Here is a 15138-nt window from a genome sequence, read left to right as displayed (position 1 = left end):
CATGGATCGTTCGGGATACGAACCTGTTACCCTCAGCATGATCCTGCCACATTATTAAAACAACTGTTCTTTTTGAGCATTTATCGAAATTGGTAATATATTTAATAAAGCTGTTTAGGGTTTTTTTTCAAAATCTTTAAATTAAGAAATTGTTATTAGATGTTACTTGTGTGTGCGGAAAACTCATAAAATGATAATCTCCAATTGTTACAATTTAGTTACACTTTTCCGATCGAGCTGGGGTGGCTTTTCTGCAAGAAGTAGCTGGCTTTTGCTCTGGCGACTCCAAGAGTGACCGAAAGATCAAGTGCGCACGGATTTGCGAAATTCGCGCGCACCTTAACCGCTTGATCTCGATCAGAGTGAGAGATAGGGTCGTTGTGTGTTGGATCGTCCACTGCCTAAATACGACGTAAATATCTGGGCCATGTGCCCAAGAGACACGCTTACATCCGAGATGGAGTTGTTGGGAAGTTGTGCAAGAACTTGGTGGCCGCCGCCAGTACAAATAACGTCGCGTAAAGTCACGGTTAACGAGATTGCACTTGAAAATCGACCGTCGCTACCACGATCGTGTCTCACCCCTGTAAGGGTGGAAGGTGGAAGTGTTTTTATGTTGTGTTATGGGTGATGCGATGTGATTTTGGCTCCGGTATGGTGGAATACAGTGTATCTGTAAAGTGTTGGACAGCAGTTCGTTGATTATGTATAGTATATACCCAATTTACTTTAGCTAAGCTACACGTAAAAAAATAGTTTGTATATTTTTACTTGTTGCTAAACCTGTCAATAATCACATACCATAATTTTGTTTTGTTATTTGCATTCTTCTGGGAATGCAGTGGCATACGTGGGACAACGCATAACTTGCGGTCGGAGGGTCCGATTTGGGCCGTCTTAGTTTTGCTCTGTTAGCTTTCATCCGAGGAAGGTTTATGAGGCATAAAACATGGACAAATTGAAAGTTTTTGAAAAACGATTCTTCATACAATTTTAACGGGGACTTGGACTTGGCTAAAGACATGGAACGTCAAAAAACGTTCTAATTGATTTTTTGATCATGAGAATATCTAAGAAGGTGAGAATACCCAAGAAGGTAAAGTTTTTGTTCCACAAAATTCAAACCCAAATTAAAAATCAATTAAATACGATTCTCTCAGGGTGATTCCCACGGGAGTCATTTTCCCCAAAAGTAATCTCCTTGAGATTCCCGCAAGACTTGCCATGGAATTCTTGTAAATTTGCTGAGTCTCTTCCAGAACATTCTACGCGTGACATTCCTTCAGGAGTTCTTTTCCATAAAAGTTGTCCAGGAGTTTCTCACGTGGGATTCTTCCAAGAGCTGCCCCAAGGAATTCCTCCAGGAGTAACTCTCCGTTATTTCCTCGTGGGATTCCTACAGGAGATAATTTCCATGGGATTTCTCCAGAAGTATCTTCTCGTGAGATTGCATACAAGAGTTTCTACCCATGAGATTCTTCCAGGAGGTCTTTTCTGTGAGATTCGAACAAGAGTTCTTCCCTGTAAGATTTTGCCTTGAGTTGGTTGTTCCCGATAGTTCAATCCTATAGAATTGATCTCTTTTGGGATTCCTTTAGAAGTTTGCTCCCTGTTGGATTCCCGCAAGAGATTTTCCTCATAGGATTCTTACAAGTGATCCTTTCAGTGGAATTCATTTAGTAGTAGTTCTCCATGAGACTTCGACAGCTTTTTCGTAGGATTTCTCCAGAAATATCCCCCTTCAGAATCCTGCAAGAGATTCTTTCCATGGGATTCTCCCAGCCGTTCCTTCACGTGATATACCTCTAGGAGTCCATCTTCACGAAATTTCTCACTGTAGGATTCTTCCAGAAGTTCCTCGTAGCCTTTCCCTATGGGATTTCTCTAGAAATGACTCTCCGTGGGATTTCTCCAGGAGTCCCTATACCACTCCTTCAAAAGTACCATCCTTAACTATAAGGGATTCCTCTGCAAGTTGCTCTACGTGTAAATCTTTCAAGAGATCCTTTCCGTGAAATTTCCGCAGCAGTACCACTTCCTTAGGTTACTTTAGCAGTTTCTTCCCATGGATATTCCCTAGGAGTGATTTTCTATTGGGTTTCTGGAGGAGATAGTTCCTAGGAATTCTACTTAATTCTTTTCTAAGTTTTCCAAGCCATGAAGCTTGAGTAGCTCCTCCTCGATGAGTTTCCTCCAAAAATGCTTCCCGTAGGATTCTTTTACCTATCTCTTTTGCGACTTTTGCTCGAGTTTCTCCTGGAAATACTCCAAGAATTTCTTCTATTCTTCGTCTACAAGCTTCTCCTAAAATTTCGCTAGTAGTTCCTTTTGGGATTCCTACACACTTAAAACAGAATACTGAGATCGGCTGTGCGAATCTCGGTTAAAGTTCATTAGCTGAAATCTCGGCTAAACGATTGACGTTTAATGTTTGATGCCAGCGTTACCCATGGGTGCTGCTATGAATACAGTCGAGTCTCTTATTAAACAAATTCCTATTAAACGGACTCCTATTAAACGAACTCCTATTAGACAGGGGTGAGCGTTATAAAAATAAAAACCAAAAAAAACGTTATAGGAGACTAAGAGCTTATGGGATTTCGGCTTTTCGGGGGTGTGGCCTATTATCTCGGGTGTGTTAAGAGATAGCACAATACTTTCTTCGGTAAAGTTTTAGGGCTTGATAAGATCTACCATTTAGAACTTTGGTTCATATGATTAGTTGGCAACTTGGCCGCTAGAGGGACCATCAACAGTTTGATGCTAAATTGCACTACGGGAACCATATCAGGGTGTCAAGCAAACGTTACGATATGCGACAGCTCAAGACCCTGATAATTTGGAAGGATAGTGTCTTCGGGAAAGTTGTTGGGTACGCCAATAACTTACTGACGATGAGTTGCAAAGTTCGAAATTCCTCCACTGGGCGGCGCTAGTGAACAAGTAAATTTTCAAAACCTCATATCTCAGAATCCTGATAACTTAGGAAGTTGGTGTCTTCGGCAAAGTTGATCAGTATGACATAAACTCACATAAAAATAAACACTAGTTTCGCAATTCTGCCACTAGGTGGCGTGTACCGGGTTTTTTCGTTTATTTTTCGACTTTTTTGGGGGTTTTCGGCTTGGCAAAACTAGTGTCGCTCCTTCCGATAACTTAGAAAGTTGATGTCTTTGGAAAAGTTGATCAGTATGACATAAACTTACATAAAAAGAAACACTAGTTTCAAAATTCCACTGATCAATTTTGCCGAAAACACCATCTTTCTAAGCTATCAGAATTCGGAGCTACGATTTCTCTACAATTTGCAATTCTACTAGCGCCGACTAACATTTCAGAATTCCGAATTATGGGTCCTTTTTGCATAAGTCTCTGGCATACTGACATACATTGCCGAAGACACCATCTTTCTAAATTATCAGGATTCTGAGCTACGAGATTCCTAAAATTTCCATGTTCACTAGAGCTGCCTAGCGTCAGAATTTCAAATCAAATGTCCCGTTTTATGTGAGTCTCTGTCATACTGATCAACTTTGCCGAAGACACCAACTTTCTAAGTTATCAGGATTCTGAGCTATGAGATTTCTAAAATTTGCATGTTTACTAGCGCCGCCTAGTGGCAGAATTGCGAAACTAGTGTTTATTTGTATGTAAGTTTATGTCATACTGATCAACTTTGCCGAAGACACCAACTTTCTAAGTTATCGGGATTCTGAGATATGAGGTTTTGAAAATTTACTTGCTCACTAGCGCCGCCCAGTGGAGGAATTTCGAACTTCGCAACTCATCGTCAGTAAGTTATTGGCGTACCCAACCACTTTCCCTAAGACACTATCCTTCCAAATTATCAGGGTCTTCAGCTGTCGCATATCGTAACGTTTGCTTGACACCCTGATATGGTTCCCGTAGTGCAATTTAGCATCAAACTGTTGATGGTCCCTCTAGCGGCCAAGTTGCCAACTAATCATATGAACCAAAGTTCTAAATGGTAGATCTTATCAAGCCCTTAAACATTGCCGAAGAAAGTATAGTGCTATCTCTTAACACACCCGAGATAATAGGCCACACTCCCGAAAAGCTGAAATCCCATAAGCTCTTAGTCTCCTATTAAGCGGATTCCTATTGCGCCCCCCGAGCAGTGATCTTATAAGAGTCTCGACTGTACACTTGACTTTTTGCTGATATCTCAGTTAAGTTGCGATTACTGAGCGCTCGGCTGTGCGAATCTCGGCAAAAGAATGGAAATTAGCCGAGCTCAACTGAGTGTGTATGGGACAGCGTCCATTTATGACGTATCGCTAAAATCGGTAATTTTCGACCCCCCTCCTCCCTCCGTAACGCTATATTGTATGAAAATCCTATTTTTTTTGTAAGGGCCATAACACTCGGCTGTACTTTTCCCTCTCCCTAAAGCGTTACGTAATTTGTGGACGGCGCCTGGAAGTTTTTCTTGGTATACCGACAGTAGTTTATTTTCTTAAAATCCCTCCGGCAATTATTTCGTGTGCTATAATAGACTTCCTGTTTTAGAAATTACTCCAGGACTTCACCAAGATGTTTCTATCAAGTGTAAATTCTTTCACAATCTCATGAGGAATTTCTTTTGATTACTTTCAGAAATTCCTTCGTAATTTTCCTCAGATAATCTTTCATGAGCTTTTTCAGAAAATCTTCCAGGATTCGTTTGTCAATTGCTTAAAATCTTTCACAAGAAGTTCACAATGAGTTCATGATTGGCAACAATTCGGAATCTTCAGGACCAACTGGTGCATGTGCATATCGCATAGCAGGCACGAAGATATTCTATGCGCAAGGAAGTCAAGGACATTTCCTTTACGACAAGTTCTTGGTTCCTGGACCGACCGCATCGAACCCATCACCTTCAGCATGGTCATGCACACTTAATTTAGAATGCCAAATTTCGGTTTACGAATGCCGAGATTTGCACAGCCGAAAAGTCAGCAAAATGTTTTGATGAGATCTCAGCTTAAAAATACGAGAATCAGAATATCACCTCCTGTTGCTAAGCAACCAACCATCTTGTTAGCTGAGTCTCGGTTAAAATTCAGGAACCGAGATTTGCACAGCCAAGCTCGTGAAATAAAACCACAGAGAACAGACATCCAGGCTAGAACAAATTTCATTCAGAAATTAGTGTAAGGATTTGAATCTTCACCTGAGTAAGGTTGCTAACCAATACACGGTGACAACACTAACTGAGCTATACCTCAATTTAAAGGGAAAAATATGCGATATTGGGCTTTTTTGACTGCCAGCCATGAAGCATGGAAATATTTTTTTAAGTAATTAAAAGGTACATTGGCCAATTACCATCTACATATATTAACGACTCATGCAAAATATTTTGTTTTACCAAATAAAATTTGATAGATTAAGGCATTTTATGTTAGTAAGTAAACTTGCATGCAGCTTTTGGAGGGTGACTTGTATGGGAAATATCGTACCTATCATAAAATAACTATCAAATTCGATTTAGTAAAATGAAATATTTTGCATGAGTCGTGAATATAGATGCTAATTGACCAATTTACCTTTTGTTACTTATAAAAAAATATTACCTTGCTTAATGGCTGGCAGTCAAAAAAGCCCAAAACGCATATTTTGACCTATAAATTGAGATATAGCTCAAAATTGTGACGTGCTGGAGCAAATCTTAGCCCGGATTCGGATTCAGCGGCCCAAAATCTGTCAGAGACACATAAGTTTGCCCTTGAGACAAAAAAATGTTGCGCTGTGTTACATATTAAAAAAAACTATCTGGGATTTTCCACATGTTTCTTCTGCTATTCCTGCTGGGGTTCCTTTTTTCAGGGATTTCTTCTTTTTTATTCTGGGATTGTTCAAAAAGTTATGAAATACCTCAACAAGATCCTTCTACGATTTCTCAAGTTCTTTCTGAAATCTTGAAAGAAACTTCTGGTCGTATCTCAGAGTGATGCCTTAAGGTATTCCGTAAGCGATTTCTAAAAAAAACACACACACACACACACACACACACACACACAGAAGGAACAATCACTAAGGAAACACTAAATGGGCATTCATGAGAAACCTCCATATTTTATAGAGGGCTTCCAGAATGAATTCCTAAGAAAATTTCAAAAGATGTTAAAGAGAAATTTTCAAAATTATTCAGGTATTTCTCCTGGGGATCATACTGGAATTCTAAATAAAAAAAACTACAAGAATCCCGCAAGGAATTCAACAAAAATTCACAGCTCAACAACTTCGAGAAATTCCAGAATAAAATCCAGAACAAATTCCAATAAGAACCCTTTAAGAAATCTCCGAATGATCTTCTGGAGAAATCGCAAAAGAAGGTTTTGGGGGAATAACACTCTGAAAAACTAGAGCTTTAAGAGGAATATACTAAAACAGTCCAGGAGTAATCCCTAAAAGGCTTCTTGAAGGTTCTAAGGATTACGTCCGAGAATATATATTTGGAGGAGTTCCAGAAAGTTTCCTGAAAATTACAAAAAGAAATCCAGTAAAATACTAGAATATGCTTCCGGAAGAATTTCAGATGGATCTTCTTGCGAAAACGCGGAGAGAACTTATTAAGAAGAAAACTTTTGGAGAAATCTTTGAACATTTGCAAATGCCGGGGTTGATAATCAAATCCATGACCATCCGCTCATGAAGTGAACCTTCGATTTTCGATCACGCCACGCATCGAGACACCATGGAAGAGTTCACGAAGTAATCCCTGGAAGAATTTCAGAAATTAATGATGCAGGAATTCTCAAAAAAAAATCTCCGGAAGATTTGGCTGAGGTATCCCTGGAGGTGTTTCCGAAGATGAAATCCCTGGAAGGATTGCCGGAGAAATATTTAGAGAATAATCCAAAAGAATTGTGGAACTAAAAAAATCCATTATGTATTTTCTGAAAAAAAAAATACCTTAAGAATTTTCAGAAATAATTCCTGAAGAAATTGCAGGGAATCTGTGGAGAGATTTGAAATGGAATCGCTGGAGAATAAAACTTCGAAGGAATCCCTAGATTTCTCTGTGAAGAAATTCTTGAAGGAATCCCTGCAGGAGTTCTTGAAAAAAATGCAAAGTATTCACTGGAGGATGGATCACTGAAGGAATCCATGGAGAATTCTTAAAGAAATCGGTGGAGGATGGATTTGCAAAGGAAACGAAATCCCTCAAGGAACTCCCAATGGAACCACAGAAAGAATTCCCGAAGAAATCACTAACAGATTTTTTCAAACAAATCACTGAGGGAATCCGTAAGAGAATCCCTGCAGGTATTCTCCAATAAATCTCTTAAGAAGTTCGCAAAGAATACGCTGGAATATGGAACTTCGAAGCAATATCTAGAGCTTTAGAGAAATTACAGAAAGATTCGCAGAAAGAATTTAAAAAAGAATCGTTAAAATTATGAACGCTTTGACGGTTTTTCTTGCTTGAATTTCTATAAGTTAGAGTTCATGTAGAAATTACCGAAGCAACCATTAGTGGTAAATACAATAGTTTCTAGATGAATTTTTAAATAAATTCGGGAAGTTACCCTTTGTAGAATCCCTAGGGTAATTCTTGAAGGAATTCTTCAAGAAATTCCTGAAAACGTTTTCGAAAGAATTCCTAGCGGAATTCCCGAAGAAATCACTGGAGGAAGTAATAAAGGATACTCTGGAGGTATTCCAGAAGCGCTGGAATTTCTAGACGGAATATCGGGGGAAGTATCTCTGAAGAAGCCTCTGAAGAAATCCCTGAAGAAACTCCAAAAAAAACCCTGAAGGCCATTAAAGGAATTTCATGAAAAAAAATCTCTGTAGAAATTCCCGAAGGAATCCCTGGAGGAATTTTTAAACAAATCTGTAGAATATATAGTAATGAATTTCCGTAAGGATCCATTAAGGAATTTTAGTAGGAATCCCTAAAGGAATTATGAAGGAAACCTTGACGATATTCCCGACGGAGTCCCTAAAATACTCCCCTAAATAATCCCTGGTAAGATTCCCGAATTTTGGATAAGTTTCCAAAAGAATCACTAAAATACAGAAAAAAAGAATGAACACCTGGAGGTATTCACAGAAGATTCTTTGTTGGAGTTTCCGATGGAAACTTATTGGAGAGAAATGTAGGAGAGAGGAAGTATTAGTGGCGTCCCTAGCGTGTGGTGGGGAAATTTGGAATTATGCGATCATTCTTTCGGAAGTGCAAATAGTCCTCAGAAAGTTTGTTGAAGATTGTACCTTCCTATCTAGCTTAAATTTCGTGATACATCTTACAGAAGTCCCACCACAAGTTCCTAAGTACACTAGCGTCACATGGAAATTCGAAATGCTATCCATCACCTGGAAGTACACTTAGCTCTACCTTTGCCGTAGATTGTGCCTTCCTATTTGGCATAAACTTCTTGGTATATCTTTCCGAATTTGTTCTGGATGTAACCATGTAACTCTGCACACTAGCGCCACGTGGTGATTAAATTCGGGAATATGAAACCCACTAACAGGAAGCTGTTCTTGTACAGAACAACTTTGCCGAAGACAGTATGTTGCCCAGACAATCAAATCGCACGTACAATGAAGTTTATGACTGTGTTATACCTTTAATGTGGTAAATGGTAATGTCCTACAAGATGCAGCAAAGGAGCAAATTAAAGGTCATATATGCGCATTGACTGTACAGTACAGCAATAACAGTATATGGCTTGAAGCCACATCTTATGCGATGTCCAGTGTGCACTATCGGGGCCTAATTTAGCATCTTATACGATTTAATAATGTACGAAAAACAATTATTGTAACCTTAGTGTCAAACTAATGACCTTTGGATCATCGAGCCTAACATTATATTTAGATATCGTAAATAATTATTTATAAAATATCGTAAACTTGGATGTTCTCCGTCACAATCGTAAATATGTGTGGTAAATGTCGTCGCAAGTATGGCACGATATCATGAATATTTTTAATACATATATGAACCAAAGTCATAAAATCGTATAAAGTATTGTGCAAAGTCACGTAAGATCGGATTACGTTTTATATACCGAATTCAACGAATCATATACGAATATGGCAGACTATCACGGGTATCGTAAAGTTGTTCACACAAAATCATAATATTCATCGTATAAAAATATGTTTCATCGTATATACTGAATAGACATAAACTATTGATTTAAAGTAGTCAACTTCGAAAGAAAAGTTTCGTTGTTATCACATATTCTTATGCACACTTTAACGAGTTTATTTTAACATTTATGCAATTTCATTCATACACCAGTGCGATTTAAACTGACATAAGAAGAAAAGTACAAAGTGAAGTCGTATAATAATCGCAGTATGTGATTATGCGTAATCATTTGACACATTACTAGCTTGCTCGCGCTAAGCTAAGTTCATTGAAGTAAAACACCAGAAAATCGTTTACTACGATGTAGTCATACCTTATAAAAATTGATTTGTATTCTTATACGAATTTACTAGATTCGTTGCAAGTTCAAAAAATAACAACGAACATAAGCGACGAAAATCCCTCTGCCGAACATACACATCAGTATAGAATTTCTGAAAGTACTCACTACAAGGACATGCTACTGATCTAGGAGCAAAATGGAATCAAAAGAAGTTAATCATGTGGTTCTTAGCGGAAGCTGCATCAAATTACAATCGGATTTCATTTCACATTTCTAGGATAACGTAGGATGATGTTGAAAAAAATGTTCCACGTTATCTTGTCTGTCGGTACTTAATAGGTTTTAAGTTTCAGAAGAAAATACGTTTGTTCAAAAAAAAAAAAAATACTGAACGTACAACTTTTCGACGCCCTTTAGCCCACGTAATGTACCTTTAATGTGAAACATCGTGATTTGTGTGGTGCTGCTGGCAGCGACAAAATGATCGAAGTTTGATGAGCTTGATGTTCAGGTTACCGCTGACGCTGCGTCGCGTCGCGTCGTTGGCTGTGAATTGGTGTGACCTTTGCGTGAGGAAGTGAGGCTGCAAAATGATCGAGCACATGTCGGGGAGGGCCTAATCGATGCGCGGTAACTGACATTGAAAGGGAATGGAAGAGTCGAGAATGTATTTAGGTATCGCCGGTATCACTTTGTGGGTTTTGTGCGTTGTGTATGTGCGATTGACAATGAAGCGATTTGAAGTTCAATGTGAATTAGGGGGACGAGTTTTGGGGCGAGCTGCGAAGATCAAGCAAATGGGACGTGCCATAAGAGGACAACTGGTGTGGTTGGTCAGGTTTTAGAGGCTTGTTTTGTTTGTTCGAAAATCTGTTACGATGTCTTCCGATATGTAGTTAAATGCATTGGATCCGAAAAAGAAACTGAGAGGCACGAAAACCGTTGTCACGCACATGCGATTCTGAACCGTTCAAGTGCAAGAATAGTAACTTCCTAACCGAGTACGTTACCTAGTCACGGTTCGTTTCTTATTTCAATTAGGGGGCGATTTTGTTCAACGGACTGAACATCTGAAAAAGTTGCTCGCAAAATTTTGATAGGTCTCTCTTGCTGAAAGCAACTTTAAGTGACATTTGCACAAAAGCTTACCTTGGTACGCTCAATTAGAGTTAATCACCATTGGAAATAAGGCATTTTTCTTCGACGTGAATCGCGACACTTACGACGATTACCCTCAACAGGGGAGGCCTCTTCGCAACTCTTTCCGTATGCCACTACCAATCGCGAAAATAGCAATTAACAGCGAACTATTAATGGACGGAAACACATTTAAAGCACATTTAAAAATTTTACTTTCAAGCGGTACGGAAAAGGATTGCGTTTGAATGTGCCACTGGCATCCGTTGAAGTGTGGCACGTAAGAAATGGTTCTGAGGCACGCAAGTTAGTCAAAAATTCATGAGCAAGAACGAGCTCACCAAATCATAGATATGATAATTTAACGAAGTTTAGTTTGCAAATCAAAGAGCGATTGAATCCGACATTAACTTATCGTACTTTAAGCGTTCTATAACAATTGCCAAAGTTCTAACAAAATATTTGATATTGCAAGATGAGTTCTTAATGACAGTTAAACTATCGATAATACCTCTGAAACATTATGACAAGGCATTCCCAATGAGTTCGAAAGATTCCTTAAAACATCCTTAACTGATTTTCGAATACCGAGTACCGATACTTTGTAGTTGGCTTGTCCTGTTTGTGTGAGTGCAATCGAATGTATTGAAGTTGATGGAAAAAAAAACTGTCACAGCAGATGGATGGTGCAGTAATTGGACTCCTTGATATGAGTGGGTGGCAATGTTTTTCTCGAAGCTCAGGATATTTCCCATCAACATCGGGTGATGGGACAAAGTGGTCAGAGTGGTGCAAGTGTTTGTGGATCTCTTTGATTCCTTGTCTATTTCCAGCATTTCCTGTATATAGTGAGTGGGGTTGTATTTTTTTTCGTAAGGATAATCGGAAGAGGTGGATGTGCAATTCATACGAAAGAGCACGAGTAAGAGTGAAGAATAGTGTGGGCAGAGTGTCAAACTAGTTTGCATCGCGTAAACAAACGGAGGACCAATATTTATTGGCTGTTGCTGTACTGCTGCTGCTGCTGCTGCTGCGTGGTGTGTCGTTAGTCCGGATTAGGAGATGGTCCTCAGTGAAAGTCAACTGGCGCTATGTACAGTTTTCACGTTATATTTAGGTAAGTGTTCATTGCTCATATCCATGCATTTAATCATTTGTTATTCGGTTCGTAGTAACATAATATTAACTAGTATGTTTATAAGCAAAGTTTATTGTTCAAAAGAAAGTGGTCAAAAGTCCTGATAGAAACTTTGGACTATTATTTCTTTAGAAGTACGCAGTGTGATAGAAGAAAAACCGTTTCTTGCGCAATTTATATGAGGCTGAAACTACAAAAGGCTGAAATAACATAAGGCTGAAATAGTATTTCGACTGGTTTTAAAACGCACCAGCAGACTAACCTCAACACTAACAACTTAGACAAACAGACGTATCACTTCAATTGGGAATACTTATATACATTCATTGATTTTTCGATCTATTTGAAAATTTGCTTGTCCGTCGATTACCCAGCCGTGTTTTAGTTTTGCTTGATCGTCCTACCGTCCCCTAGTTCATGGTTGTCCAAACTAATCTATTCTGGTGGAACAATGTTCCCGGAACATTATTTCAGTTCCGATGTTCTGAATCAGAAAGTTTTGCGACTGGTCGTAATGCTATGAATTATTGAACGCCTACATAACTAAAACAGTATTTTTTTTTAAATAGCATATATTTCAAAGAAGGGAAAATCTTTGATGATATTGTTAGTAGCCGTAATGACAACAATCTCCAAAACAACATGACTCGAAAGAATAGCCCATGTTTAAAGAAGGAAAAATTAACGATATGAATATTATCAGTGCCTTTTTGTGTTCGTTGGTATGTACCATTCGCCTCTTCACTAAGCTGCGGGTTACGTGTTCGATTCACGTGCGGACCAATAACTTTCCATTATGAACATTTTCTAGACTCCCTTTGGTATTGAGTATCTTCGTGCCTGTTACACGATGTGCCAAAGCTGAGAAGCAGGCTTGATCTCAGTTCGGGTGTTACTTCAAGAAAAGGACGAAGTACTATAACTTATATATACATTTTTGAATTTTCAGCCTTTTGTAATTTCAGCCTTATGTTACAGTTTCTTAATTTCAGCCTTTCGTATTTAGTCTTTTCTGCATTCAGCCTTTTGCAATTCAGCCTTCTGTTGCCATCCCATTCGACTAGAAGCGAAAAACAAAATTATTACAAGTTGTATTATTTTGTTACAATGGTTTTTGTAACAACGGTTGTTATAAAACATATACGGTCGGCTCCAGAGACGCGTTCTCCTCCATTTGGGAAATTTGTGCCGTCAAACATGTACGGTTAGTAGTTGAAATAACATAAATTCAAACAAAACTCGATCCAATTAAAAATAAAATATAACAAGTTGAGATATGATCATAGCAAGATTATATCAAATTTTGTTTAACCTTGCGAAATCATAACAAAATTATAACAAGTTCTTTTATCTTATTCTTTTTCTTTATGGCTCGACATCCCCACTCGGACTTGGCTTGCCTCGCTTCAACTTAGTGTTCTTTGAGCACTTGCACAGTTATTAATTGAAGGGCTTTCTTTGCCTGTAATTGCATGAGTTTGTATATTGTGAGGCAAGTACAATGATACACTATGGCCAGGGAGTCGAGAAAATTTTCCCGACCAGAACGGGACTCGAACCCGCCGTCTTCGGATTGGCGGTCCATAGCCTTAACCACTAGGCTAACTGGTGAACCCTCCGATATGTAAACCTTGTGGCAACTATTATTACCACAATAAAACTGTTCAAACTCTCAACAGATGGCGATCCGTTCGATTGGTAACGACATCTGTTGGTGGAAAAGCAGAAACTACGACACTGCTAGGTTTATTGCGGTCATCATAAAAGTAAACTTGCTTTCGTTTTATTTTCGTTAACTATGGTCGTCGCCATATTGAAGAATTACCTAACGTGAATGGAAAATAGTTAATTTTGCTCAAATTAGCAATGAGTTGATAGTTTGCCACCATTTCCAAAACTTGCTCACTTGAATAAACTCTCTCAGCTGAGTTTTATTGTGATTCGAGACAGTTTTACTGAATTAACAAATTGATTTCTTTCATTCCAAGTTGATAATATTCGCCATTTTCGAAGCGCATTAATTTTATGATTCTGCAACTCCAATATTCACGGTAAAATGAATGCGCATAAGCCTAGCAACACAATAGCTACTAAAATATTACTTTGAAATGATTGCTTTCTACTTACGAATGATCCTCCTGAACTTAACGTGCCATCAAAGAAGCTTCTCTGCACCTTGAGCTGTCATAGTTTTCGTTAAAAACGAACAACAACAATCGAGAATGAAAAAAAAAAAACAACTAGGTTTTAAAACGGGTTTATTGATACTCTCAATGCGGTTTGCACAACCTCTCCGAGAGTGGTCCACTTAGCCGGAAGCTGCTCTTAAAGAGGTTATCAAGAGGTTTTGATGTATAAATCAGTTTTATTGCGAATTTTATTGGCCATGAAGATCTCTTATGGAGCCGAACAAAACTTAAAATGTTACTTAGGTGGGAACCCGACTCCGGATATTCGAGTCTGACCTGTAACTGAATTGTATCAACTATTGTTATTTTTAACTACAGTTGTCATAATTTTGTTATTATCTTGTTATGTGCTTCTGGTCGGGTCCGCTTTTAAAACGCGCCTTTTCAGTCACAATGGGATTCCATCTCGGCCAGAACCAAAGCGAGACCTAATGAGGACCAAAATTCTTACTTTGATTACTAAAATATGCTGTTCCATAGTTGGCAGCAGTTAGGAATAGGGTTCGGTTTGGTAGATCTTTCGCTATAACGCAACCCAGGTGAGCTACCCACGCTATGGGCTCCGTAAAAAATCGAGCATCTTTTAAACCCCCTCAACCACTCATCCATCAGCATGGGTCACTATACACCGATATACGAATCTTGTGGAGATTCCCCGTGGTTTCCTCGTGGAGAAACACCCTGGAATTTTGTGAAGATTCCCCTTGGAATGCTGTGAAGAATCCCCCTGGATTTTTGTGGAAATTTCCCCTAGAAACTCGTCAAGGTTCCCCTCCGGAACTTCGTTGAGATTCCCCATGAAATCTCGTGAAGATTCCCCTAGAAGTTCGTGATGATTCCCCCTGGAAACATATGATTCGAAATTCCACCACTAGGAGGCGCTAGAGGATATACGAATAACGTGGAGTTTCCATCTGAAATCACGTGGAGATTCTACGTGGAATCATGTGGAGATTTCTCCTGAAAACTAGTGGAGATTCACCTGGCATCTTGTGGAGATTCCCCCTGGAATCTCGTGGAGATTCCCCCTAGCATCTCGTGGAGATTCCCACAATAATCTCGTTGAGATTGCCTCTGAAATATCATGGAGATTCCAGCTGGAGATTATCCCTCTGGCATTTCGCCAAAATTCCTGGAACCTCGTGGAGATTACCCCTGGAATCTCGTGGAGATTACCCCTGGAGTCTCGTGGAGATTCTCCATGGAACCTCGTGTAGATTATCCCTGAAATCTCGTGGGGATTCCCCTTGGAATTTTGTAGAGATTTCTCCTGAAA

General features: G+C 39.0%; 2 protein-coding genes across 2 annotated transcripts in view; one reads left to right on the top strand and one right to left on the bottom strand.

The window, feature by feature from the left end:
- The window catches only part of LOC109422214 (uncharacterized), a 317823-nt gene that overhangs the window by 70720 nt on the left and 231965 nt on the right, over window positions 1-15138 (bottom strand). The gene's annotated exons all lie outside the window — the stretch shown is intronic.
- The window catches only part of LOC109422378 (phospholipase A1), a 142283-nt gene that overhangs the window by 652 nt on the left and 126493 nt on the right, over window positions 1-15138 (top strand). Inside the window, exon 2 of the mRNA XM_062860394.1 lies at window positions 11369-11652. Within this exon, the coding sequence (XP_062716378.1) occupies window positions 11598-11652 (55 nt within the window). The 5' untranslated portion in view covers window positions 11369-11597. The remainder of the gene's footprint in view (window positions 1-11368; window positions 11653-15138) is intronic.

The sequence above is a fragment of the Aedes albopictus genome, chromosome 3 (genome assembly GCF_035046485.1).
Source record: "Aedes albopictus strain Foshan chromosome 3, AalbF5, whole genome shotgun sequence".
Classification (NCBI taxonomy): domain Eukaryota; kingdom Metazoa; phylum Arthropoda; class Insecta; order Diptera; family Culicidae; genus Aedes; species Aedes albopictus.
Note: the sequence above shows the minus strand (reverse complement) of the source record. Positions and strands in the feature narration are given on the sequence as shown.